The 27,289-nt window shown below is 38.2% G+C and overlaps 4 protein-coding genes and 1 non-coding gene across 5 annotated transcripts; 4 read left to right on the forward strand and 1 right to left on the reverse strand.

Annotated features, from left to right (window-relative positions):
• The first annotated feature begins 678 nt into the window (after positions 1–678).
• On the forward strand, positions 679–5,343 carry LOC149709425 (kinesin-like protein KIF2A). The gene is made up of 14 exons (XM_089863609.1): positions 679–829; positions 1,491–1,585; positions 1,657–1,735; positions 2,402–2,857; positions 3,222–3,384; positions 3,456–3,546; positions 3,615–3,678; positions 3,752–4,058; positions 4,124–4,370; positions 4,427–4,494; positions 4,549–4,654; positions 4,715–4,907; positions 5,031–5,093; positions 5,163–5,343. Exons 1-14 carry the CDS (start codon positions 760–762, stop codon positions 5,237–5,239), a joined length of 2,079 nt encoding a protein of 692 aa, XP_089719735.1. The 5' UTR covers positions 679–759; the 3' UTR covers positions 5,240–5,343.
• A 587-nt stretch (positions 5,344–5,930) lies between these two features.
• Positions 5,931–10,615, forward strand: LOC149709426 (neuronal acetylcholine receptor subunit alpha-7-like). Its single transcript, XM_089864029.1, has 9 exons — positions 5,931–5,988; positions 6,056–6,195; positions 6,265–6,323; positions 7,001–7,201; positions 7,956–8,167; positions 8,229–8,354; positions 8,771–8,938; positions 10,451–10,538; positions 10,609–10,615. Exons 1-9 carry the CDS (start codon positions 5,931–5,933, stop codon positions 10,613–10,615), a joined length of 1,059 nt encoding a protein of 352 aa, XP_089720155.1.
• LOC149709427 (acetylcholine receptor subunit beta-like 1) lies at positions 10,500–13,495 on the forward strand. The gene is made up of 6 exons (XM_089863618.1): positions 10,500–11,107; positions 11,219–11,328; positions 12,027–12,227; positions 12,300–12,511; positions 12,582–12,707; positions 13,141–13,495. The coding sequence occupies exons 1-6, from the start codon at positions 11,084–11,086 to the stop codon at positions 13,446–13,448; spliced, it is 981 nt and encodes a 326-aa protein (XP_089719744.1). The 5' UTR covers positions 10,500–11,083; the 3' UTR covers positions 13,449–13,495.
• A 154-nt stretch (positions 13,496–13,649) lies between these two features.
• On the reverse strand, positions 13,650–13,720 carry TRNAG-CCC (transfer RNA glycine (anticodon CCC)). Its single transcript has one exon. It is a non-coding gene; the product is annotated as a tRNA-Gly (tRNA).
• A 5,297-nt stretch (positions 13,721–19,017) lies between these two features.
• LOC149709429 (uncharacterized) lies at positions 19,018–24,753 on the forward strand. The gene has a single exon (XM_089864030.1). The coding sequence runs from the start codon at positions 19,018–19,020 to the stop codon at positions 24,751–24,753; it is 5,736 nt and encodes a 1,911-aa protein (XP_089720156.1).
• Positions 24,754–27,289: the final 2,536 nt, after the last annotated feature.

Below are 27,289 nucleotides of genomic sequence, written 5' to 3' on the forward strand. Positions count from 1 at the left end.
CTACCCCCGTCTGTAACGTGATCCATTGAAACAGTTTGCAGGCTATTCATCTAGAATTTTTCTTTGCACACACAAACCAACTTTTTTAGTCCAAAAATATTTCAACAAGGAATACATACAGCTAATAGGAATTGACCAGTTGCTTAACGTATCTATGCGGATTTTGTGGGAAGAGCTAGCTAGACTATTCATTATGTATGGCGAATTTCACCTCACGAATAATCTATCTCGCTGCACGTTGCACCTAGCGAGCGCCTAGGAACTGGCGTTGTTACCAACCAATAAAATCAAAGTTAGAATGACGTCAAACTCATGAGACGTGACGGACAGTAAGTTCTCAAACCCGGTATGCCCACAAAACCCGCTTTGAAATTAACATGGGAGATATGGGGGCGCAACGATTCTTATTAGCTATATGTATTCTTGATTTCAAAAATTGACCTTCGTCAAGATTTAACGGTAGTACTTTTTTACGTTATTAAAAATATATATGAAAATCTAAGTTGAAATTCCACTTTTTTTATTATTATTTTAGGTGAATAATAGGCCAATTTGAGGGGGGGGGGGTTCAAATAGCATAGGCTCTTTGTTGAGTCATTAACACGTGACTTTGTCTATATATAGTCTGTAATACTTCATAACAGCGCATTGTAGTTCATTCAGCGCGTTGTGAGTAACATTGTAACTGTACCGTGATTATTTTTACGTGATCCTAGTTTTTGAATCCTTACGCCATTTTAACCGTAGTTAATTTTAAAAATGGCCAACGTTGCTGGACCAGGAAGACAGTATAGGGAACAGGACGTAGTTAAAATAGCTCGTAGTGATGGTAAGTTAAAATGGTTATGTGCCAATCTTCGACCTTAAGTGCCTATCTGGGACTTCAGTTAAGTTGTATCTTTGCAATGGGTTTTATAAATTCTAAACGATATATTAAAACTGAGTGTTAGCTTTGTTGATACGGTATGCAAATCAATTCAGATTAGTGTCCTCGTACTTAAACAATCATACAAAACTCGTTGTTTAAAGTTAGACATGAGACGGGTGTGATCTAGAATCTGTTTCATTGGGAATTAACGGGCACTTTTTTGGATTGTCGATATTCGTGTTCAACATCTTGAAATTAGTCAGAAGGCACGCGAGTTTTAGTGTTAGGTTGAGGTTACTACTATTTAAAACAATAGATTTTTTGGTGGTTCAAAAACTATTTCCGATAATGGTTTACATTCGTTTTTAGCTGATTTGAGGGTGCTAAACTTTATTATCAATTTAAAAAGTTGCCCTGTAAACTGCACTTCTTCTTTTATGGTTTTTTCGAAGAGATCTTTGTCTAAAGATAGGGGGTCGTGGTCGTTATTAAAGTGTTCCTCAAAGCACATTGTGCTTTGGTAGTAGAAACTTTGCTGGTTTGATTTAAAATTACAAAGTTCAGGCTTTTGTGCATTCGTCGGTGACCTTCATGGCTACTGATATTGTGATTCAAACTTTAGGTAGAGTTCATGACGCGAAGATTATCGGTATTTACGAAGACAGAAAAATGTTTTCGGTCCAGTGGTACGAAGATGGTGAATCCAAAGGAAAAGAAGTGAGCTACTTTCATTAAGGTTTGCGCAACCTTGAGGAACTTAATAACACTTACCGTTCTTAACGCGGTAGATCGATTTCGACGTTATTTTCGAACTGAACCGACCCAATACTGAATCTGCAGGGGCGAGTGCCGCCACAAACACCAGAGGTAAACTAAACGTCTTTTTCATGTTGAAATTTTACTTAGCTTTGTATAATTTTGCTTTGGGGTATACAAGCTAAAAATTACTTATCATCATCTGAAGTATATGTTACTTCTCTTCGAAAGTGGGATAATTGTAACTTGATTCTTCCCAACATCAGAATATTTTGAGCTAGCTTACTTAACCGAATCATATACGCGATAATAGTTCCCGTATCATTCCCTCTGTTAACTCTTAACTCTTTGCCAAGGCACATGCGCTTGTGCAGATTTTTGTGATTTAGTACCAAAGAATTATAAAATTCGCCCCACGATGCGATGCTCATTTGAAGTTTGTTGAGTAGGAGTGCAAACAAAAGGAAAGAATCATGTTACATAACTGAAATATTAAGAGGATACATAGTGTCATCCTTCTTGAGTTATCTCATTCTGGCATCATATTACATTTCGCATTTAATTTTCATTACTTTGAGATATCCAAGTCAAACATATTTCAAAATAAACGTAAAATCAATATAAAACAAAATGGTTTTATGATAGGTATTATACTTTAATGAAATACACCGTCAAAGACCGGAAGGTTATGTTACTTGCAACTATGCCCCAAATTAAAATGTTTGTGTCCCTTCTATTGTATACCCCAATATACTAAAAATTCCTTCTGTATTGCAGCCAGAAAAGACCAGAGAAGGACAAAACTTATAGGAAACCATCAAAGGCGACAATTCGATGTTCGTACCGAAGTTGTCGATTTGGACATCCCCTTAGACGATGGGTACGAAAACGCCACCGCTGGCGCTACTGGTGGAGTTTCGTCTAGAACTACGAAACGTATATTAAGGTCCGCAGCTGGACCATCGTCTCTGGATGAAAGCCGTCGGCTGACCATGTTCGACGTGCAACAAAACCCACATCGACGTGGGGCGAGAATTCTATCAACCCACGAGGAAGAGGTTCGTCAACCACCTCCGGTTTTCAAGGTGGAGAAAGGCAACCCTAACTATGAATTCCAAAAAATGATCCTGGACTACATGAAAGCGGTACCCTACCGACCAATAAGCAAGGCGGATGCGGTTTTGGCGCGACGAATTTGTGTTGCGATTCGAAAGAGGCCCTTGAACAGAAAGGGTAAGGTTCCATAAGTGATTCCAAAAGTTCATAAGATATATTCCATAAGTTTGTATTGTTTACTGAGAGCTTGTCATGAAGTGACATAGGACATAGGTCATAGATTCAGGGTAAAGCGACACGTGGTTAGACGCTGTCAAACACTTAGTAATGCAGACTAAATAGCATGATGGATTGCGAAACCGAGTGTAGTCAATTCTCGCGTCAGTCTCGTACTAGCTCTCACTAAGTCTCTAGCATTACGAAGTATAGGTAGTGTCATACTTATGAATCATATCTTTTAAACTTGTGGTGTTTCACACAAAGTTACCTAAGATTATCAAGAACTATATCTCTCAGTAATTAAATTATCCCTTTTGAACAGAAATCCACCAAAAGGAAATCGATGTTGTGTCAATCCCAACTAAGGACAAAGTTCTTCTCCACGAGCCCAAGATTAAGGTTGATCTCATGAAGTACTTGGATACCCAAGAATTTCGTTTTGACTACGCGTTTGATGAAGCTGCCGATAATGAACTTGTCTATCAGTAAGTGGTTAACAGTATAAGCCTTGAACTGATGTTGGTTTCTAAGCGTTTCATTCCCACGTGTTTACCAGCTTCACAGCGAGACCGTTGGTCCATTCTATTTTCCAAGGCGGTATGGCGTCTTGTTTCGCGTATGGGCAGACTGGTAGTGGGAAGACGCACGTAAGTTTTAGAATCGCGTCTCTGAGCCTGTACTTAGTTATTCAAAACAAGAAATCCATTCGTTTTAGACAATGGGAGGCGATTTCAAGGATCGAAAACAAGTCTGCGAAACGGGCATTTACTCCTTGGCCAGTAAGTGAAATTGCAAAGGCCTAGAAGTTAGAAGAAATGAATTCTATGTTTTCAAATTAAATTCCCTTCGCAGCTCGGGACATTTTTGAACTTTTGAAGTCGAAAAAGTACGCCAGCGAAAACCTGAAGGTGACCGCCAGTTTCTTCGAGATCTACAGCGGCCGTGTGGTCGATTTAATGACCAAGACCCAGCTCAGAGTACTTGAAGATGGCAAACAACAAGTACAAGTCGTCGGATTGCAGGATGTCGACGTACAAAGCGTCGAGCATGTCCTCAAGATGATACAAACCGGCAGCGCGGCAAGATCCTCGGGTGTCACCGCCGTGAATCAAAACTCATCCAGATCGCATGCGATATTTCAAATAAATCTCAAGAAAAGGTTGGTGGTTAGGCTATGCTAAACTTTAATATGGTTGTAATTCTTACGTGTTTTTCCGGTTTCAGAAGTACCGGTGCACTTCACGGAAAGTTGTACATCATTGATTTGGCGGGGAATGAACGTGGTGCGGACACCATGAGCGCCAACAAGCAAACGAGGCAGGAAGGAGCCGAAATCAACAAGTCCTTATTGGCCCTTAAAGAATGCATTCGTGCCTTGAGCTTCAAGAGCGCTCATCTACCCTTCCGCGCCAGTACCTTGACTAAAGTATTAAGGGATTCCTTTGTCGGTGACAACTCCAGAACGTGCATGGTAAATTTATCACACGAGAGGCTCATAATTCGAAGTACTAGTAATTTACGTTGCAGATCGCCACTGTGTCACCAGGTATGTCATCTGGCGAACATACATTGAACACTCTTCGTTATGCCAACAGGTAAAGCTCAGCTATGTAGTTCCCAGTATTAAATTAACCATATGAATTGTGCAGAGTTAAAGAGCTTGAAGTCAACGAAAACGAACCCGAAAATGTAAAAGGCGCTGCGGAAGGCCAGACAAACGGTCATCATGATGTACCAGAGCACCATGAAAGTTTTGTAAGTGTTTTAATCAGCCCTAATTGGGGTTAGTTTAATTAATAAAACCATGATATAAAGGAGGACGATGAAGAAGAAATCGAGATTTCGGCGAAGTTAAATTCTTTCCACGAAATCCTGACTGAAGTCAGCGAAAAACAAGACGATATCGTCCAATATCATCAACAATTTATGGACCTGCAATCCAATTGGACCGATGTGCTTCTTAGCACGCTTGATGAAGCCATTACTTCTGGTTACGAGGATATGCATGGTGAGAGCTGAGTATTGTAACTATACAGACCGTATTAAGTTGTACAATTGCACCTTAAACGACATCTGTAGTTAGCTTTTGAAGTGTGTTTAGTGTAACAAAATTATGCTCTTATGGTTTAAGGTTACATTCAAAAATTGAGAATAATACTTCAAGAAAATTTGGAAGCCACACAGATATTTCTCGGTAAGGTGGTTTTACAAAGCTTCAGTTAATTTAATTTCAAATCGTGTATTTAATCTTTTAAACCAATAGATAAAACGGATAGCCTTAGCGATTGCCTGAGGAAGGAAGAAGAATGCTACAAGGGCCTCGAAAAAACTACCAAATAATTTGTAGTTAATTAATATTAAAACAATGTTTTCGTTCATTTTACTAACTTAAATTTCTATATTTTACAAACGATCATTAAAAATAAATTTAGATTTAACTTAAAGTTTATTTTGATTAATTACTGAAATTATTACGAATTTACAAGTAGATGCTGGATGTTATGTTTATTTACTCTACCATTTTCGGATATGGTATATTTATCCTTGCCTTTAATTTCTAAGCTTAGGAGCTCAAATTTATCTCGGTAAGCAACCGTCGCGTGCTGTTCCAAGGACGTAAGTTCGACTACCAGCTTGGCAGCTTCGAAGCAAAATTAACTTTAATTGCGAAAATATGAGAAATTACTCCACCCATGAGTGCCACCAACCACGAAATAGTAAGTCGAACGAGAAATATTAAATAACTTAAAATATAGTGTTTCTCTCAAGTCACAAGTAAACCAGCCACCCGTAAAGGATCGGTACATTACTTTTGCCTCTCTTAACATACGCGCAAAAGTAAAAGACACTACAAAATGAATTTAAAGAAAATCTAAATTTACTTAATACGATGGGGGCGTTTTTAAAATGATCACGTTACAACTTAAGAGTGTTTCCATTTCCAGTTATAGCGTTCATAAATCATAATTCAAGCTCCCAATTTAATTTGAACCTCTTACAAAAGCTCCTCAGTGTTTTTTTAATTATGAATATGTTATTGTTTATTTATTGTTTTCTGACTGTTCTAACGAACGTATTGGCTGACCATGGTAAGTATTATAATTTTGCGTTGTAATTAACCGATAATGTAATTTAATTTAATTTAAATTCGATAAGATTCGGACGAAGAAGCGTTACGAAATAAGTTACGAAATAAATTACTTCAAAATTATGACAAACGTGTCAGACCTGTAGCTCAATTTAACCAAACCACTAACGTATACGTTCTATTGTACCCCATTACAATCATTGGATTGGTAAAATTATTAATTAAAACCTTACGCTTAATTACCAAAATTTGTTAATGTGAATTAAATTTAAAATAGGATCAAGAAACGGAGAAACTAAAAACATACGCTGTCCAGTATTTTGTACGTATAATTCTGTAGATCCTGGCCTTAATAATGGCTTTTCTGTGAGAAGCTAACCCTAAAAGTGTGACAATTTTCGTTTAACATTACAAACGGGCCTAACGACCCTTTGGAATGTAAATTTCTCGACGATCATAAACACTTCCTAAACAATACAGTTTCATGAGATCCACCTCTAATTCTGCATCGATGCGTTTCGCTTTACTTGAATGGTATCTGAACTTGTTTTGTTTTAAATATGCTAGGTTTGGACCGACGAACATTTACGCTGGAATCCCATTGAACACAAGAACCTGACTTTCGTCAGAATGACCCGTGATCAAATTTGGATGCCGGACATATTTCTGTTTGACGAGTACGTGAAATAACCATTCTTGAAAGCAATATACACAGCGTTCATAACACGAGTTATGATCATTGGAGTGTTTTAGGTGTGACTTCTTAAATTTAAATAAAAAACTGAACACACAATGTTAGTTCAATTAAGGGGGTCATGCCTAAAATGCTTTAATCATAATTTATAAACTGTAATGAAAATTGCGCATCTGTACTTCGGTTCTACTACCCTGTTTTGTAACACCATCAATTGGTCAACAAAGGAAAACTCGTTTTTGTCTAACATAGTGACCATATTGAGTTTGGCTGAAGACTTAATTGTTCTCAACTAGTTTTTAATTTTCGTTATTTGCAGTTCTGGTCGCGACGAGAGAGACCGATCGTCTGTAGTTCATGTTAAATCAAGTGGAGAGATTCATCATTTACCTTCCAGTATAATCGAAGTTCCTTGTATCACTAATTACAAGTACTATCCTTTCGACACCCATTCGTGTACCTTCGAATTTGGTTCCTGGACTCATGGTAGCGAACGTTTATCCCTCCAATTTAAAAGTCCGTAAGTCAAGTCTTAAATGCAAGAGCTCGAAAAAGCGTTCTTTTTCAAAGCTATATTACCAAAGGTTTATATATTAAAACAAAAAGTGTCGATCAAGCTCGCGACAGAGTGCCATGTTATACCCGGTCCCCAAATTTTCTACCCCAGTCACTCACTCAAGGCTACACTTCCAATTCTGAGAAGAAAGCTAGCATAGGCACCCAATGAAATGAACAAGCGGTAAAGCGTTGGATTACTAAGATCAAAATATAAATTTTGAACTATATATTTGAACTGAAAAAGGTGAAACTGCCCGTGATTGAGCGAGAGTTCTACTTGCATAGTCTGCTACGTTTATAAGTTGGCAACCACATACAAAGTGAAAAATCAAGACTTTTTGCTATAATATATATATATACTTTTGATATGACAGTTATTACCCGTTACATGTCCTGATTGATAAGATAATGTTTCAGACAATGTTGTATATCATTTTTCTGAATACATTTTTCAAGTATATAGACCATTGCCTTAATTCCAGTAGAGAAACAAAGACCACAGGGGTGGGGCATCTTCTTGGGTTATCACAAGAAGCATCGCTAGAGGCAGTTCCAGTCGGTGAACTCTGGTTCCGTCTGGCGTTGCCTCTTGGTGCGAGGGGAAAAACTTAAGATATCAGTCCGGCCCCTGTGAGTTGGTTTCTTTGCAATTAACTAATGCAATGGTCTATTGTTATTGTTAAGGTACATTTGGTCAATTTTGTTTCCAAATTTAGAGAATTTCGTGTGACGAAAAGGCTTATCAAAAACGAATGGGATGTTGATGGATCTTCGCAGGAAATCGAAACTTATTACCACGAGGAAATGGATAATTTTGTCTATTCTTATCATACTCTTAAATTTACGTTGGTAATTAAGCGAATTGCATCCACCTACAGTTTAATTTGGACTCTTCCAATTGTGGTCAGCGCCCTGACAACGATGGCATGTAAGATCCTAGTTCTTTTCCGTTAATGACAACAAACCATTCAACTTCGGATGTCTTGTAGGCTTTTGGTTGGAATTAGGGTCAATTCCCAGGTTAGCCGTTGCTCTGGCTAACTTCATGGTGGTAGTGGTCAATTTGCTAAGTCTCGTGATCAAGATACCTTTTGGAAACCAAATACCATTATTGGGTAAGATGGTAAAATAAATGTATAACCAAGCAGTGATATCTAGTTTATTAGGGAGAAGGTATAAGATGCCTAAGTATTCGCGCGCCATAGTCCCAGTCCCCCTTTCAAATACAAGGGGGGGGGGAACGTAAAAGGAGGCCGGGCTATTTCGCCTCGCCTCAGTCGGAAAATACGTAATTTTCGTCATGCGCGTCGCACTGACGTGAGTTTTCAAGAACCAATGAGATGCTGGTTGTAATTTAGAGGCGGTGGGGATTAACTCCGGGCCTACGTTTGGACTGAAGATAAAGCTGGAAATGTGGCGAAGTTATACCTTCTCCCTAATAAACAAGATATCGCTTCTTAGTATAACTAATTGGTTAAGCGACGGAAATCCTTTACTCTATCTTTACTAATAAGCCCTTTTTTGTCATCAGCGCAATTTTTGGCGACAAATTGCGGTTTGACTGGAATTTTTATTTTGGAGACCGCAATACTGAGTTCAGCCTCCAAGAAACAAGGCAGTCCACCTATATTTCTAAGTAACATTGCCAATTCCGTGCCCGGTTTCTTGTTATGCTGTGTTGAAGACGAAATTACACCCAGTAATACAAATGATAATGAGACCGAAGCACCGCAGAAACCCAGCTCAGAATGGCGCAGAACTTGCAAAATATTCGATGACATATTTTTTCACTGTTTTAAAATCATTTTTGTAGTCGTTTTAATTTGTCGCCTTTGTCTGTAAATTATTAATTTCCAAAGTCTATTAAATGCACATCACTATTCAAGTTTGACAAATTTTCGTAATCTATACGTTAGGGCTGTGCGAATACTCGAATTTTCGAATAGTATTCGTTTAATTCGAATCGATTATTCGATTCGACGAATCGAATTTGCCATTTGGAGAAAAACGAGTATTCGAATTTTGAAACGATTATTCGAAAAGAAATTCGAATAACCGATTTACATACGAATACAGCTCACTAAACCGAGTAACCGCTTCCAATGGGCTAAATTCGAATAGAAAACGAGAATTCGATTGGAAATGGGAGGGACTGTGGTCACATGACATATATGAAGCTGTTTCGTTTATGGAATTTCATTGCGATTGCGCAATTCGCGATGTTTTGTTTTTCTCTCACCAATTACTCAGTCTTAGGAATAATTCCATTCTATGTGGAACTACAATATTTTTAGACTGCTACGTGTATTTAGGAAACGATTCATCGCTTTGAAACGAATATTCGTCTGGTAAAACCGATTAATCGAAATAAAACGAGTACTCGAACCAGAATTTTTGAAAACGAGTAATATTCGTTTGAACGAGTATTCGATTCGGATTTCGAATAGGAGATTTACTATTCGATTCGTATTCGATTCGGTTTGAAAAACCACTATTCGCACAGCCCTACTATACGTGTTAGCAGAAGCGGATAATCGAAGAAGGGTGACACTTTGTATCCTCAAATACTTTAGTTATGTAACATGATTCCTTCCAGGTTGACCCACCCTTTTATTTTGCTCTCCCGCTCATCAAACTTGAGATGGGTATCCGACCGTGCTAGGGTGAATTCTATAATCACCGTTTGATACTAAATCCTCGGCAATCAACCCACAAACCTTGATTTTCTTGACGTGGCACAAAAATCCACAAGCGCATGCGCCCTGGCAAATAGTTAAGCAGCGCTAATAGAGTAATGATGCGAGGGAACTATTTATCGCGTATGTGACTCGGTTTAGTAACCTTGTGCACTCCAAATGTTGATTCTGATGTTGGGAAGAATCATGTTACAATTACCCCTCCCACTTTATGGTGGTACACTTCCCTCGAAGAGAAGTATTATATACATCTGGTACAAGTTGACAAAGGGGGCGAGTTTTTAAAAAGATCTCGTTACAATTTGTGGGTGTATGTGAAATAGTTTTTGTAAATCGTAATTCAGTCTTTCATTTGAATGCAACCCTCAATATAGAACTTTTGAATTATGAAGCTCTTATTATTAATTTGTAACTTATTAATTGTCCTAATGAACGCGATTGCTTTTAATGGTTAGTATTATGTTTGTCACGTGTAAAATAGTCACTTAACGGCGGTCATGTTATTTAAATTACAGATAATTTGGCGGAAGAGACTTTACGAAATAAATTGTTGCAAAATTACGACAAACGCGTCAGACCAGTAGCTTACATAAACCAAACGACGTATGTTAGTGTTATGATCTTTCCACATACTATCATTGAATTGGTAAGTTTTGCTAAATTATAATCGAAGGGGATAATAATAGAAGGATGACACTCTGTATTCTCTTAATACTTCAGTTATGTAACATGATTCTTCCCTGGCGAGGGAATTGCCCTTTTTGTTTGCTCTCCCGCTCAACAAAGTTTAGATGGGCATCGCACCGTGCTAGGGTGAATTCTATAACTGTTTGGTACTAAATCCTCAGTAATCAACCCTTGATTGTCTTGATGGGGGACAAAAACACACAAGCGCATGCATGCGCTTTGGCAAATAGTTAAGCCTTCGCTAATAGAGTAATGATGAGGGAACTATTTATCGCCTATGTGATTCGGTTTAGTAACCTTGCTCCGAATGTAAAATGATGTTGGGAAGAATCATGTTACAATAACTCCGTTTTGTGGTACACTTCTCTCGAAGTGAACTTCTGTTTAAATGTATCTGGCACATCTAATTAAATATTTGTAATCTTATTTAAATTTAATAGAACAAAGAAACGGAAAAGCTTATGGTTAATGGTTACGAAATTATGGTATGTAAACTTAGGATCAAACTTCCGGCACAAATTGCTGAACCACCTCCAAGTATTTGATAACTTTCATTGAAACATTAAAAGGAACCCGTTTTGTTTTAAATTTGATAGTTTTGGCGAGACGAACATTTAAGTTGGAATCCTATTGAACACGAGAACCTAACTACCTTTGATGTGACCATTGATCAAATTTGGATTCCGGACATTGTCCTCTTTTACAAGTAAGTGATTAGCTCTTCGTTTTCGCTCAATCAATATAAGACGAAGTCCATGTCCTTAATGATTGATAATCAAAGCCCAGTCCAAAACACTTTACCTACAAGGCTGAAATTTTTCAAGTAGTAGGAACGTGGTGAAAGAAAACTTTCCCATCCGCAGCCATTTTGAGAAAATGGCGGCCAAAAATGTAAAAAAACCTCCGATTTCACATAAATTTGGTACACTGGTTCCCATTATACTTAAGACGGGCCTTTTGTCTTTTGAGAATCGGTTTTCCGCCATATTTTAAAATGGCGCCCGAAAAAGTGATAAAAAAGGTCACGACGGGATGACGGAAAACGCCGGGCGCCTTTGCTGCTAGCATTAGTTCATAAGTTATGTTTCATAAGTTTGTCACTGGTTACCGAGAGCTTGTCATGAAGTGAGTGAAGTAGGTCATAGATTCGAGGTAAAACGACGCCTGTAGAGGCGCTGTCAAAGGGGGCTTAGTAATGCAGACTAAGGAAGATGGAAGTCATGCAAAATTAACCACCGAGTGTAGGACTTCAATTTTCGTTTGTCGTTCTCCCTCGAACTAGCTCGAGCTGTAAGTCTCTCAGTAGCATTACGAACTTATATAGGAAGTGCATCCATACTTATAGAAGGAACATATCTTATAAACTTATGCTGCTAGTTATAACTGTAATGAAACGTTTTTCAGTACTGGTCGGAACGAAAAAGACGAACCAACTCTAGTTCACGTCTATTACTCTGGTACCGTCCGTGTCGTTAAAAATATTGTAGCCGAGGTTCCGTGTGAGACCAACTACAAATATTATCCTTTTGACACCCATTCGTGCATATTCGAATTTGGTTCGTGGACTCACGGTAGCAATGCTATACACCTCCGTGTTAACCCTGGGTAAGTCAATTTTTAATCCAATTTCGAATCTAGTAGATTCCACTTTTGCCATGATGATGTTTCTATTTTCAGATTCAATTATCTAAATAAAAAGGAATTCACTAGACAAACCAAGTGGGACGTTGTTGGCTATTCACAAGACACCGAAGTATATTACTTTGACGAAATGGACCAGCCCTCTTATCACACGGTAAAATATACGTTTCTCATCAAACGAAGGGCATCCATCTACAGTTTAATCTGGACTCTGCCGATTGTCGCGAGTTTCCTGGTCACACTAGCGTGTAAGAGCATCTTTCTTTATTTACCTACCGTTAACGAAGATAAAAAAATTATAATTCGGATGTCTTGTAGGTTTTTGGTTGGAATTAGGTTCCATTCCGAGGTTAGCAGTTGGTCTGGCTAACTTCTGGATGGTAGTGGTCAATTTGCTAAGTCTCGTGATCAAGCTACCTGGTGGAAACGAAATACCATTATTGGGTAAGATGGTTAATTAAATAACTAGGTCTAAATGTTCAAACTTACCTTAAATACTCGACGAAAAACCTGTCTGTAATCCCCTTCCCTTCTTTGGTTTATCTGTTTGCATTTCCCACCAATTGCCGAGTGTTTTTATGAGGTAGGCAATATAGTAGTGTCGGTAGAGGGGGGAGTAGACTGTGTATCCCTTCCTCTAGGCGCGCTTTTGTAAGAAGGGATACTGTTCGCGCCTGGTAGGGGGATGACACTTAGCTAAGAGATAGAAGGGTATGACGTTTGCATATGTAGAACTGACATTACTCTATATGCACTTGACACTTACCTTCGTCCTTGTTACATCTCCTCTTGGACATTACATCTAGTTTTATTTATTGGCCAAGTCCTGGTTGGGAATTTTTGGTATTACCACCTTATCTATTATTGTTGTTGTCAGCGCGATTCTTGGCGACATGTTGCGGTATGGCTGGAATTTTTATTTTGGAGACGGTAATACTGAGTTCAGCTTCCAAGAAACAAGACAATCCACCGGAATTTCTTCTTAACATTGCCAGTTTCGTGCCCGATTTCATGCTATGCGCCGTTAACGATGCAAATACATCTAGTACAAATGAAAATGAAACCGAAGCACCTCAGAAACCCAGCTCAGAATGGCGCAGAACTTCCAAAATATTCGATCGAATATTTTTTCACTGTTTTACCATCATTTATGTAGTCGTTACAATTTGTCTAGTTTGTCTGTAAAATGTTAATTTAATTTTTCAAGTCAATTAAATGCAAACTTTACTCTAGATGTTTTCTAAATGTATGTAATTGTCCTTTGTACTTAAACCACATCAGATTAAATACATCACCGAACACATTGAATAAAATGTAACTTAATGTGTAATCTGTTGGTTGAACTACCAACGATCAGACACGTGACTTGTTGGGGACAAAATAACTTGCATCTGCCGGGAATCGAACCCGGGTCATCCGCTTGGGAGGCGAATATTCTACCACTGAACCACAGATGCCTTAACTAATCCGGCAACTTTTTTGAAATCAATAAGGACCCAGACGTAGTAAAAAATTGGGGTGCAAGAGGCACCAAGAGTCCCACGAAAAACGTTCCTTATGAGCTGCGAGCTTTATCGATTTGCGTTATGGTGGTAATCAATATGACTTTGGGTAGACAAAGCTGGAAGGCTTTGGATGGTAAGGTCCAATCGATAAACCTTTAGCTCTTGGATGGGTTCTAGGCTAGACCGGGATCGTTCCTCATTGCCATCTGTGTTAGGTAGTGAGGATTTCAGTACCAATGTAACTTCATCTTCAACGACATTTGTACCATGATGATCATGTTACAACATGGGTTTACTTAGGCTACGTCATTATTCATGGAAGTCATGGGAGTCATGTTGAAAATATTCAATCGATATTAAATTTGATATTGATTTTATTTACGATACAGTTGTATATTGCTACATCTACGTTCAACAGTTACGCATATGACATAATTGACATTCCTGGATTTCTGATCAAGATATCATATCTTTAGTAATTAACGTAGCAACATTATGACACTCATAGCAAAGGAAGGGGGCTTTCGTAGAAGCAATGAATCTCTTGCAAGGCAGAGCCAATAAGTGCAAACAACAAGGATTAATGTGGTTTTCGAGTTGCCTATTCCATTTTAAAGAAAACACTCTATCAATATCTAACCGTTAGTCTGAGGAGTGTTTTTCAAATAGACCAAATTCTACCAGTATATAAGTGTCTGAAAGAGGTGTTGCCAGTCATCTGTGAGGGCAATTCAACCGCTATCTACAACAAACTGAAAAGTTTGTAGTTCTATTTGATTCAGTTAATTCAGATCCAAACCTGAGATGCTCTTATAACAAATTACTGGCAGCCCTAAAGCGCATGCGCAGTTAAAGTTAAGAAACTGGGGATGAAATTTCTCTAGCCCCTACCGTGCACATTATGTGTAATATTAATGCAGTTTCCATTGGTATTTTCTATGGAGTAATTTTCTTGTAGTGAGAAAGTAGCTGTAAAATTTCATTAAATGCATCTATGTATTTAATATTGGTGGCAGATTGCTAGCAACCAATGGAAAAAGGCATAAGCATTATCGAAGCAAGGTGAAACGGTTCCCCAATAATAGACTATGCTATTAGTCAGTAGACCTATTTTAATCATATTTAAAAAAAATCAATCTCTTAAATGAGGCGGTTATCACTTGGCGTATCATCGCGTATCAACACCAGTTGATCAACACTTTTTCACGGTCGAAATGGCAAATAGGTTTAACTTTCGAATAATTTAATACAATGAATTGAAGCGAAGAAAATAGGTCTTAATGTCTATTTTGGCCTAACACAATCGAGTCAAAAGAGATAAGATTTTTTTAAACCTAAAAATTGAATGCGAAATTGAATCTTTTTCGTCATTTTGTTACGCGGGTTTCGTTGTGTTCGGTTAGAAGTCGCGACTCGGCAATCAACAAATGTTTTACAACAAAGCGGTGTAAGTCCAGTAAAGTACTATTTATAATTGGTGAAAGCAACTGCGGACCATGAACAACGTTGAACGGCACCTTACCTTTACCTGTCTGTAAGTTAACGTTTTACACACTTAATTTAAAAGTCTTTGCAGTGCACATAGTGCATGAGTAAGAATAGATCACAAAGGCTCATGTGAAGAATGTAAATTACACCGAGACTTAGCTAGTTTCGCCATGTCATAAATGCGAACAAGACCCAGAATTTATTCTCTGTTAAATTTCCATTTTTTGGTAGTTGGTCGCGGATGCGTTTGAGATTTTAAGCGTCGATTAATTAGCTCATTAATATTAAAAGTTTTTAACCGGCGACAATCCGGCCTTTTAGTCTCTAGTACTTCTAACACCATAAATCTATTACGTTAAGTCAAGGGCTGCTATAAGGGGAAAAACCAACGCGAGTACGAGGCCAAACCAACTACCAGGTACTAGGTGTTGCACTACGGAATCTATGATGATCTCCAAGAACCAAGAACGATTGCACGACATTTCCAGATAAATGCCTCAAAAGTAGAAATGGTTATATAGACCAAATAAGAGAGGCTATAACCAAGAAGTGATATCTATTTTATTAGGGAGACGGTAGAAGATGCCTAAGTATTCGCGCGCCATAGTCCCAGTCCCTCTTTCAAAATACAAGGGGGGGGACGTAAAAGGAGGCCGGGCTATTTCGCTGCCTCTCCTCAGTCGGACAAATATGACTGTAATTTTCGTCATTCGCGTCGCACTCACGTGAGTTTTCAAGAACCAATAAGATGCTGCTGGTTGTGATTTAGAGGCGGCGGGAATTAACTCCGGACAGGCTACGATTGGACTGGAGATAAAGCTGGAAATATGGCGAATTTATACCTACTCCCTAATAAACTAGATATCACTTCTTGCTATAATTAAGAGGAAAAGATTGGTGTACGTCATAAAATGGACAACTTACGGAAGGTTGTCTTTAACATCCTCAGTGATCACTTGGTTTTATTTTTCTATTTGTATTTGATCGTAGCTGTCACTTATTAGGACTTACAATTAAAATAGTCTTATGGGTTATAAGTCAGGTTCGCGCCTTGGCATAATTTAGAGTTTGATCCGAATTCGTGTGTTGGCGGCGGGAACAGGCGTTTTTCTCAGTTCGAAAGGAAGGGCACTTAAGCGTGAACTATTAAAGTAAATTCCGCACTTTTTGATTTTTACTCTTGGCGCCCGGAACGAAAGCCGGGAAGTCTTTGTCGGACAAAATATCGACATCCAATTATGACAAAAACACGCCAAGAAAGGCTATCGGTTTTCAATATTCAACTTGGTCGTAATATAAAGACGTGCAAAGATGCTTTCAGCTTCGACGAGGTTCCTTTTCCGCATTATGGAACCAGAGTCAATGAAGACAAAGTTAGTAATTAATTTTCGAAGATTTTTTTGGTTACCTGTCATGGTGAGGCAGGTAGTGCCTCTACTTTAGTTCTAGCTGTAGGCGCAGTCTCATTGGGAAATGTAACATAACCTAACCTAACGTGCAGTAATTTCTCAATTCTTAACTACTTATTGTTACTGACTACCTGAAAATTTAGTACTTAATTAGAAGAATCGGAAAATTAATTTTATAAACTCTGTAGATGTTAGAGAAATCTATTGCTTTGTGGGTACAGAAAACATGAGGTCAAAAGTTCACAGATAGAATGAAAGTATACCCCTTTTAGAATCAGAATAGTGTTGACCCCTGCTTGTGTATGATTACCTTCACGACAGTAGAGAAGGGAACGTGTGTGGAATAGGTTCCTGAAGTACCAAGAATGAAAGCAAGTCTCGGCTGTGGTTTAGTTTAAACCAACACCGCTAGATGCTCCCATAGTCAAGGGGTGGAGTTGACTGGCCCACGTGGACGAGTCCTGATTGGTTTAAGCCTTTGGCAAGGTAAAATTGGTGTGTAGAAGATTAGCCACCATGCTAGGGGCGCCAAAGGAGCCGACATTTGCTTTAAAGTTTGGATCGCCATCATGGAGTTCTATTTTCTATAAACCTTCACCCAAAGAAAAAGCTCTTCTTTGATTGGTTGGTTCGTGTAATGGTTGAGATTTGAGAGGAGGGTAGTTTGATTCCCATTTTACATTGCGTCTACAGCCAAATGCTGGGAACTGTGAACGAATGATACTTTTCGTTTTTATCTATAAACTTTTGATGGGAGTCAGGTAATTCAAAATTCAATTTCAGAACTAGCTGTTTAAAATTAGACTCGCGTGGGAGGAGGTAGTAAATGGATGAATGTAATCTGTTAATGTGTTAGGATAGCAAATATCTTTTTGTTTATCCTGTTCGGAAATACATACTCCATGGGATGCATTTACCTTTAACTCTTTACTTGGTCTATATTGACTCTTCGTTTTTGTTACAGTTTTCCTATGATTTTGGTTTAACAATAGTTTCACGTAGCTAATTAAGAATATTGTTTTATTTATATTTTGAAAACCTACTTTATAATTGTGGAACATATTGAGAAATCGGGGTCAGCCTTAATTAAAGCTAATTAGATTAATGCCTCTGCACTAGGCAGTGGTGATATAAAACCAAACTCAAATAGTCTACGGAGAAGTGTTGCCAGCACGTTGAGACGTTTGCGATTCAATCGCTATGTACAACAGACTGAAAACCTTGTAGTTCTGTTCGATTCAAATGATTCAGTTCCAAACCTGATAGGAGATGCTAATAGATAGTTTCCACACATGGAGGATTCTTACCATTTACACTGTAGGAGGCCAGTTTACCTAGAGGACAAAAGCAGACAGGTTTTGTCATCCTGGTAGCCCGGCCTCCTGGTGTAAATGGTATGAATTCTCCATGTGTGAAAACTATCTATAACAATATACTGGCAACCTTCCCTAAAGCGCATGCGCAGTTAAAGTTAAGAAGCGGGGGAGGAAATTTCTCTAGCCCCCTCTTTAGTGTGCTGCATATATAGAAGTAACTGAAAGCAAGGTTTCCCCTTATATCAATGTCGTAACCTCTGTTTGTGATTGTTGGAACTCCAAAGAAATTCCAACGAATCTTTACTTTACTTTAGAATAATTCACTTTATAACATTTATATACTTCTGAAGAAATAGTTTACTTGTACTCGAAGAATAGATAAAATCGTCCATTTCCCTGGAAAAACTCTTTATACCCTAAGAAGGGCGATTTATATACTTCTGTAGAAACTCTTTATAATACCAAACCCTAAGAAGGGCGATTTATATACTTCTGGAGAAATATTTTACCTGTATTCTAAGAATAGTTAAAATCACCCCTTTCCCTAGAAAAACGCATGACAAAGCCAAACCCTATGTAAAGCCAAAATAAAAAGAAAACTTTCACCGATCGTAGGGAAAGGAGAGAAAATTTGAAAATAAGTATCAGAACGAATATAAAATTGAACCAGAGAAGACGTTCTCGAAAGTAGAATTTTTTTGTAACAAATATGTAACTGTTTGAATTTTAAACTATGTTTCTTATTAAAAACTAAAATTTAACAGAAGAGTTATTATTTCTAACCTCGTACATTATTATCATCGTATAAGATGTGTTATGGTGCCGTGACCAGGATACGTGTATAAGCGTAAATCGAAAGGATTATTGCGGGACGTGTATAAGCGGAACTTGCGAAATTCTGAACTGAACGGGCCGTGTATAAGCGGAGCTGTTGAATATAAGAACTGAACGGGAAGTGTATAAGCTCTCTCGACCGAACATTTATAACGAACGAAGAAGAACGAGGACAATTAAAATACGAACTCAAACAGTTACAATGGCAGATAACGAAAATGACAAGACAGAAGAACATGAAAACGAATCAAATGCCGACAGCGAAGAATCTCAAAGCGACCAGATGTCGGACGAAGAAAAGCTAGAAAAAGCGAAATCAACCAGAACTTCAACCAGAAGAAAAGTAACAAATTTATTGAAGAAAATAGAAAATGAAGTTCAGAATCCAAATATCAGTCTTATAAAACTGAAGGTTATGATGTCTCAACTGCTTGAGCACGAATTCATCATAAAGAAAATGGATAAAACAATATACCGCTTACTTCCGAAAGAAGATATAGAAAAAGAAATAGACGCTCGCGAGAAATGTGAAGAAGATATTGTGACTGCGCGTACTATATTAACGCATTACATAAGTAATGCACAAGAAACCGAACACACTACACCCTCGATGAGATCAGTGACGATTCCGATGCAGAGGTGGACCTCGACGGCAGGAACATCAGAGAATCAACCGTTGCCACCACCAACTCAGACAACTCCTGCAAGCAACGTACCAGGACCAGCAACTGTAAATACGACCCAAACCGCGGGAAGTTCAGTGTTTGGACAAACTGTGATTAATCCACCAAGTAACCCGGGAATATTTATACCGCCATATCAGGGAAGTCAGACTATGTATCCGCAAGTACCTATACCGCCATATCAGGGAAGTCAGACTATGTATCCGCAAGTACCAGTAACTTATTATTTACCTGCCCCACAAAGTAATAGTATTATGTTACCCAAATTAGAATTAGCTCCATTTTATGGAGATTTTACCAAGTGGTCAGATTTCTGGTCTCAATATGAATATGCTATACATAAGAATGAAACATTAACTAAGACCGCGAAATTTTCTTATTTAAAAACCTTAATAAAAGGAACGGCGGCGAATTCTATATACGGATTTTCCTTGACGGATGCTAATTACGACGCTGCTATTTATAAGCTAGAAACTAGATTTGGCAGAAAAGATGTTTTAGAAACGGCTCACATTTCAAAATTAAACAATTTGTCACCTTTACACAAATCGAGCGATTTAACTTCATATAGAAGATTTTTTGACATTTGCGAAACGGAAGTGAAAAGCCTTCAGTCGTTAGGCGTAAGAGCAGTAGAAAATTACGGAGTGATTATCTGTCCTTCTATTTTAAACAAACTGCCAGATGACATTAACGTTGAATTTAGTAGACTGGCAGATGTTAATGAAGAATTAGACTTAGAAAAACTAATGGACTTTCTAAGAAAAGACCTACAGAGTAGGGAACGAGCTCTCTCATTTAAATCGAAGCCCATAGAAGATACCGCTTATCCGTCAAAATTGCAGAATCAAAGCCGAGCTAGCTTGAGACCCCAGCCTAACATTAAAGAAAGTCATAGATATCAGAATACAAATAAACCTAGCTTGAACACTACGTCTTCAGCTTTAGCAACAGCAGCTTCGATACAAAATACTGGATTTTGTTTATTTTGCCAAAGAAGTAACCATAAATCAGAAACCTGTAAGACAGTTCGAAACGTGACAGATAGGAAGGAAATTTTAAAGAAGCTAGGTAGATGTTATATTTGCATAGTAGCGGGTCATCTTGCAAAGAATTGCGAATCGGCTATTAAATGTAACGACTGTAACGGGAGGCATCACGCAGCGGTTTGTCAGAAAAAAGGAAACCCCAAGGGGAAAGAAGAAAATAGAATGGTAGAAGAGAGCGCTAACCTAGAAGAAATAGGCAGTAACTCTGTAGTATTGAAAGAAAATAGAGAAGGGACAATTTTGCTCCAAACAGCCAGAGCTCAAGCGCATGGCTTAAATGACAGCGCTCGAGAAATAAGACTTCTAATGGATAGTGGTAGTCAAACCTCCTTCATTAAAGAAGAACTATCACGAAAATTAGATCTACCAGTGGTAGGACAAGTGAATCTAAAGCTCCATGTTTTTGGAATAGAAGAACCGAAACTCGTAACTCGAAGAAAGGTTAAGGTCACTTTGCGAAGCTTACTTGATGGTCAAACCTTAGAGCTAGAAGCAGTAGAAACCCCTAGTATAAATACAGCCACGTTTGAGACGCCCGGAGAAATAATAAGAAGAGACATGGATGCTAGGGGATTAATACTAGCGGACAAAAATCTTGAAGGAAACAGAAACAATGAAGAACTCGATGCACTAATAGGCGCAGATTACTATTGGAAAGTCATTAACGGGAATACCATCTACCTTACGTCAAAATTAGTAGCGATCCAAAGCATATTTGGATGGATTATCCATGGACCAGTAGAAGCATCTAGCGTTAGCACTTGCGTATCATTGATAGGAATTTCGTCAGTAGAAATCAATTATACAGAAGAAACCACTAAAGAAGAAGAACTAACAAAACAACTCAAGATGTTTTGGCAGCTAGAATCTATGGGGGTATCGGAAAAGGAATGCGTAGAAAAATCCGAAATGATAAGAATAGCGTTGAAGGAATTTCAAGACCACGTCACATACGACGGCGAAAGATATACCGTAAATCTCCCTTGGAATTCAAACAAAGAAGAACTGTCGAACAACTACTTTCCTTCTCTAAGAAGACTTCAATACTTGACGCAAAAATTTCAGAAGAATGACTCATACTATCAAAAATACCGAGAAGTGATCGAAGAGTACCTGAAGGAAGGAATTGTAGAGAAAGTACCACAAGAAGAAATGAGCATTAGGGAAAGGGTATACTACCTACCCCACTCGGGAGTCGAAAGAAACGAACGAACAACGACGAAACTTCGCGTTGTATTTGACGGGTCATCAAAAGAAAAGGGAAAAGCTTCACTGAATGAATGTCTTCTCACTGGAACTAACTTGAATCCCGACTTACTGGATATTCTACTACAGTTTCGTTTGCATAAGATAGCCTTCACTGCAGATGTGGAAAAGGCGTTCCTTCAGATCATCATAAATCACGAAGACAGAAATGCCGTTCGATTCCTCTGGTTCGAAGAACCAGCCAACTTTAAAGAACCATTAAAAATCATGCACCTGCGTTTTACAAGAGTTGCATTTGGACTAAATTCCAGCCCACATACGTTAGCAGCAGTAGTCCGTATGCATGCCAAAAAATACGAAGAAAGATATCCTGAAGCGGTAGACATGATTCATGATAATACCTATGTTGATGACGTAGCATCAGGTGCAACAAATGAAGAAAATGCTTTGAAACTTTGTACCGAAGCGAAAGAGATAATGAAAGCCTCAGGTATGAATCTAAGAAAATGGCGATCAAATTCCGAAATCCTGAGAGACAAATGGGAACAAGAAGGTTGCATCGAAAAGGAAAATGGAAAACCAGATTCTCACGACACGACTGTTCTAGGCTTGACTTGGGATACTTGTTTGGATACACTTTCCTTTCAACCAAGATCTTTGCTCGATTCACTCGCATCAATCAGCGAAACAAAAAGAGGCGTTTTGAAGACCTTTGCCAAAATCTATGATCCCTTAGGATTCATAGGTCCAAGCACGATTAGAATGAAAATATTATTTCAACAACTTTGGATTATTGGATTGGAATGGGATGAACCTTTACCGGAACCAATTTTGGGGGAATTCCGAAAATATTGTGTGGACTTGCACAATATTCAAGACTTTGAAATCCCACGTTACCTCCAGGAAGAAACAAAAGAAGAAAAAGTAATAGAAACTCAATTGCATTGTTTCTCGGATGCTAGCAAGAAAGCCTTCGGAGCGGTCATTTACGTCAGATATTTAACCGAAAAGGGAAACATTTCAGTATCACTTGTTTGCTCTAAGACGAAGGTTGCCCCAATAAAAGAAGTTAAATTGCCGAAACTAGAACTGCTAGGAGCTCTGATAGGAACGCGATTGACCAATAGAGTTAGGAAATTCTTCCCGAACGCAAAATTATATTTTTGGAGCGATAACATGGCGACAATCAAATGGATTAAAGGGGACTCTCATCGATGGGTTCCATTTGTTGCAAATAGAGTCAAAGAGATACAAGCTTGTACAGAACCCGAAAATTGGAGATATTGTAAGGGCATAGAGAACCCCGCTGATAGGTTGACCAGAGGAGAAACTCTCGAAAAGTTACGAAGAAATGACAATTGGTGGAAGGGTTCACTTTGGCTTCGAACATATGAAGAAGAATGGCCGTCTCACGCTAAACCAGAGCCGGACCACACTATCGAAGAAATTTTAGAAGAATCCCTTAGACCAAAGTTTAGGACTGTGGCACAGAATTTAAACGCACCCCGATTTATTCAACAACCAATCTTTGACCTTAAAAGGTATGGAAACATCAAGAGAGTAACTCGAGTTACGGGATGGATCAAAAGATTCATTTACAACTGCGTGAATGAAGAAAAGAAATCGGGGCCGTTGACGACTGAAGAAATTATAGCAAGCGAAACCTACTGGACTAAGGTTGTTCAAGAACAAGAATACAATGAAGAAATTGACGTCTTAAGAAAAAAGGAAAACCTTTCGAAAAATTCCAAGTTGGCGCAATTAAATCCTTTCCTCGATAAGGACGGAATAATGAGAGTGGGAGGGAGACTGCATAATACAGAATTCACCTACGAAGAAAAGCACCCGATTGTGTTACCTAGTTGTAACTATTACTCGGACTTACAAATAAAAAGAGCGCACTTAGCAACCCTCCACTCGGGTCTATCGAACACTTTAACTCAAGTACGGGAACGCTTTTGGATTATAAGGGGTCGACAACAAACGAAAAAGGTCATAAGCGATTGCCTACTTTGTCGAAAATGGAGAACTCAACCCAAAACCGAAGAAACCGCACCCTTACCGAGGGATCGAGTAATAAAGAACCAAGCATTTGAAGTCACCGGCATCGATTTCGCCGGACCTTTATTTGTCAAGGAAAAGAAAGAGAAAAATAAAGTATATCTAGCACTATTTACATGCGCAACAACACGGGCTATACATCTAGAGATAGTATCCAACCTCTCCACCTTAAATTTCTTGCTCGCCTTTAGGCGCTTCATATCGAGACGCGGCATGCCTTCAATAATTTACACTGATAATGCCAAAACCTTTAAGAAAGCTGAAAAGGAGTTGCAAACCCTTTGGAAAAAACTGGACAAAGGGAGAATGAAAGAGTTTTTTTCAGAAAGAAGAATAACGTGGAAGTATATTGTTGAAAGGGCGCCTTGGTATGGTGGATGGTGGGAGCGATTGGTAGGCTCCGTCAAAGTAATTCTCCGAAAAATACTTGGAAATGCTTTCTTATCCTACGAAGAACTTGAGACAGTCTTCACAGAAGTTGAAGCTGTAATTAACTCACGCCCTCTGACTTATGTCAACGACGAAGCGGGGGAACCATTCCCCTTATCACCGGCACATTTCCTCGTCGGTAAACGTTTAACTGTTCTACCCTCAATAATAGAAAACGCAGAACGTAACATCAAAGGAAACGAACTACGAAAAAGACACAAATATCGCGAAAACCTAATTAACAAATTCTGGATCAGATGGAAGAATGAATATTTGTTGAACTTGAAATCAGCTCATCAAGTTAAGAATAGTCAAGTAAACAAAGAAATAAAACAAGGAGATGTAGTTCTTATAAAAGATGATAACCTCCCCAGACAACTCTGGCGAATAGCGCGAGTAGAGGCCACCATGCGAGGACGCGATGGAAAATTACGGTCGTGTTCATTGAAAGTTCCACATGGGTCTACCTTACGTAGACCAATCGATTTATTATGCCCATTAGAAATTTAGAACTTTATATAAACTATCAGCAAGTTAGACATGCTGATAGGCGGGGGAGTGTGTTGGAACTCCAAAGAAATTCCAACGAATCTTTACTTTACTTTAGAATAATTCACTTTATAACATTTATATACTTCTGAAGAAATAGTTTACTTGTACTCGAAGAATAGATAAAATCGTCCATTTCCCTGGAAAAACTCTTTATACCCTAAGAAGGGCGATTTATATACTTCTGTAGAAACTCTTTATAATACCAAACCCTAAGAAGGGCGATTTATATACTTCTGGAGAAATATTTTACCTGTATTCTAAGAATAGTTAAAATCACCCCTTTCCCTAGAAAAACGCATGACAAAGCCAAACCCTATGTAAAGCCAAAATAAAAAGAAAACTTTCACCGATCGTAGGGAAAGGAGAGAAAATTTGAAAATAAGTATCAGAACGAATATAAAATTGAACCAGAGAAGACGTTCTCGAAAGTAGAATTTTTTTGTAACAAATATGTAACTGTTTGAATTTTAAACTATGTTTCTTATTAAAAACTAAAATTTAACAGAAGAGTTATTATTTCTAACCTCGTACATTATTATCATCGTATAAGATGTGTTAGTGATAAAACTTGAAAAAATTCGGCTCCATTAAGTTTTATTATTTATTTCTATGTTTCATTTTATGACTTCGTTGTGATTTTATGATAATATTTTTGTAAAAATAACGTATTATCATTTTTGCGGACGCTATTTGCTAGGCGAGTTTTTTTGTATTAAGAACAGGATGTTTATCCTTGAAATTGCAGAATGTTTCACGTGAAACTCAAAATTGGCGTATAATACTTAATTACCAGAATGTTCTAAAGTCGATTTTCAAGTAGCTCAAGTAACTGATATCAATGTGTAAGTATGGTTCAAAATATAGGGAAATCTAGTTTTCATTGTCAAATAACAAGTTGATATTGTGGAAACCCAGCTTCATTAAGGTCTTTTAACGAGTGTCATACTTATTGTCCGTTATGTTGTTTATGAGTGCAGGTAGATCATCATTTTAATAGACAAAAGAAAATCAGTTCTTAATGATTTCAATACGGGATTTATTTCAGCTAAATTAATCCTCATGTGAATTTTAAATTCCCATTTTTGGGATTAAAAATATTTGCATTTTTTTCGTTCACGCTTACTTCATAAAACATTGGAAACTTAAGTGTAGGGATACCCAATGTATAATCTCGTAACAAAGAAAGTAGTGTTGACAAGTACCGATTTAGTGGTATTACGTTTATAAGTTTATTTCCATAAGTTCAATTTTTTAAAGAGTGTGTAATGAATGCAGCGGCTAGGGACCAAGTATTTGAAATACGTCATAGGCACGTGTCTAAAGGCGTGGTTCAAAGAAGCTTTGTTGGTTTTATTTCGAAAACTACCACCTCAGGTAATTGGCGCTGCAGTCTCGCGAAAAACAAGGACTAGGTGTCCAGTGCCACTGCATGTGGAGTCTTTGTATCTTGGCGTTAAGTGGTGCCTGTGACGTGTTTCAAATATTTACCCACCCTTGATGGCCTTGAAACCAAATGTGTCGTCCATAACATGCTAACTAATCTTATACCGTCTAATTTTACCCTTGCCGAAGGCCGGAACCAATCAGAACTCGTTAACGTCGAGGGTGGAGCTAAAATAGCTTTTGTGAAGCTATAGTGGAGCACTTAAACCCCACCCCTCTAATATGGGAGCATCTAGGGTCATGTGTTTAAACTAAAGCCGAGAATTAATTACGTTATCAGAGGCTCGACGTTAAGCCTTTGAAAGATGAAGACTTACGTTCATTAACTTATGTAGGATCTATTTAGAGGTACGATTTTTGAAAAGGAGTTCTTAAGCCTAATGGAAAAATGCATCCTATTTCTCGAATACATATTCTTTGTTTGAGTATCAGCTCGCGTTCGTGTACCAATAGTTAATGACTCTAATAGGGGCATCGTATTAGCGCATGAACCATGGTGTATCTGAGTTCATTTATTACATATTTTATCGCGAACTTGTTTGTCAGGTGAAATTGATTAGTCGTAATCCCGTTGGAGTTGGATTCCTTTCGCCTCTTTTCATCAAGGTATGCGGATAAAGTATTAGGACTCTCTTTGAACAAAACCGTATTTCGACAAATATTTGATCTGGAATTATGCCGTTGACTTATTAGGGCATTAAATACAAACATACATACACGAAAATTGATACAAAAGAATGGCACCCACGCGAACCTTCTTCATTAAACACTATTAACACACTTACGCGCTATAGGGAATTCGTACAACTGCTACGCTGTTTGTCAGGGATTATTTTGTAGCGTGCAAAAATCGAATAAGAACTATAGGTGGAGGTACGAATACATATAGCTAATAGGAATTAATGCGGAGTCATTTTCATTCAACGTATCTAGGCGGGTTTTGTGGGAGGAGCTAGCTAGGCTAATCATTATGAGTGACGAATTTTACCTCGCGAATTTATAATCTACCACGCTGCACTTTAAACCTAACGTTACTACCATCCAATGAAGA

The sequence above is a fragment of the Phalangium opilio genome, unplaced genomic scaffold, assembly GCF_054372755.1.
Source record: "Phalangium opilio isolate 3A_F unplaced genomic scaffold, DU_Popi_V2 ptg000013l_1, whole genome shotgun sequence".
Lineage (NCBI taxonomy): Eukaryota > Metazoa > Arthropoda > Arachnida > Opiliones > Phalangiidae > Phalangium > Phalangium opilio.

Bases quoted from the DNA above. Each gene is read 5' to 3' on its own strand.
- LOC149709425 (XM_089863609.1), top strand. From the start codon at position 760: ATGGCCAACGTTGCTGGACCAGGAAGACAGTATAGGGAACAGGACGTA. The intron at 3,547-3,614 runs GTAAGTTTTAGA...CATTCGTTTTAG, and splicing joins CTGGTAGTGGGAAGACGCAC to ACAATGGGAGGCGATTTCAA. The intron at 3,679-3,751 runs GTAAGTGAAATT...TTCCCTTCGCAG, and splicing joins GGGCATTTACTCCTTGGCCA to CTCGGGACATTTTTGAACTT.
- LOC149709427 (XM_089863618.1), top strand. From the start codon at position 11,084: ATGGTTAATGGTTACGAAATTATG. The intron at 12,228-12,299 runs GTAAGTCAATTT...TTCTATTTTCAG, and splicing joins CACCTCCGTGTTAACCCTGG to ATTCAATTATCTAAATAAAA. The intron at 12,708-13,140 runs GTAAGATGGTTA...TGTTGTTGTCAG, and splicing joins AAACGAAATACCATTATTGG to CGCGATTCTTGGCGACATGT.
- LOC149709429 (XM_089864030.1), top strand. From the start codon at position 19,018: ATGGCAGATAACGAAAATGACAAGACAGAAGAACATGAAAACGAATCA.
- LOC149709426 (XM_089864029.1), top strand. From the start codon at position 5,931: ATGTTATTGTTTATTTATTGTTTTCTGACTGTTCTAACGAACGTATTG. The intron at 8,168-8,228 runs GTAAGATCCTAG...GATGTCTTGTAG, and splicing joins CGCCCTGACAACGATGGCAT to GCTTTTGGTTGGAATTAGGG. The intron at 8,355-8,770 runs GTAAGATGGTAA...TTTTGTCATCAG, and splicing joins AAACCAAATACCATTATTGG to CGCAATTTTTGGCGACAAAT.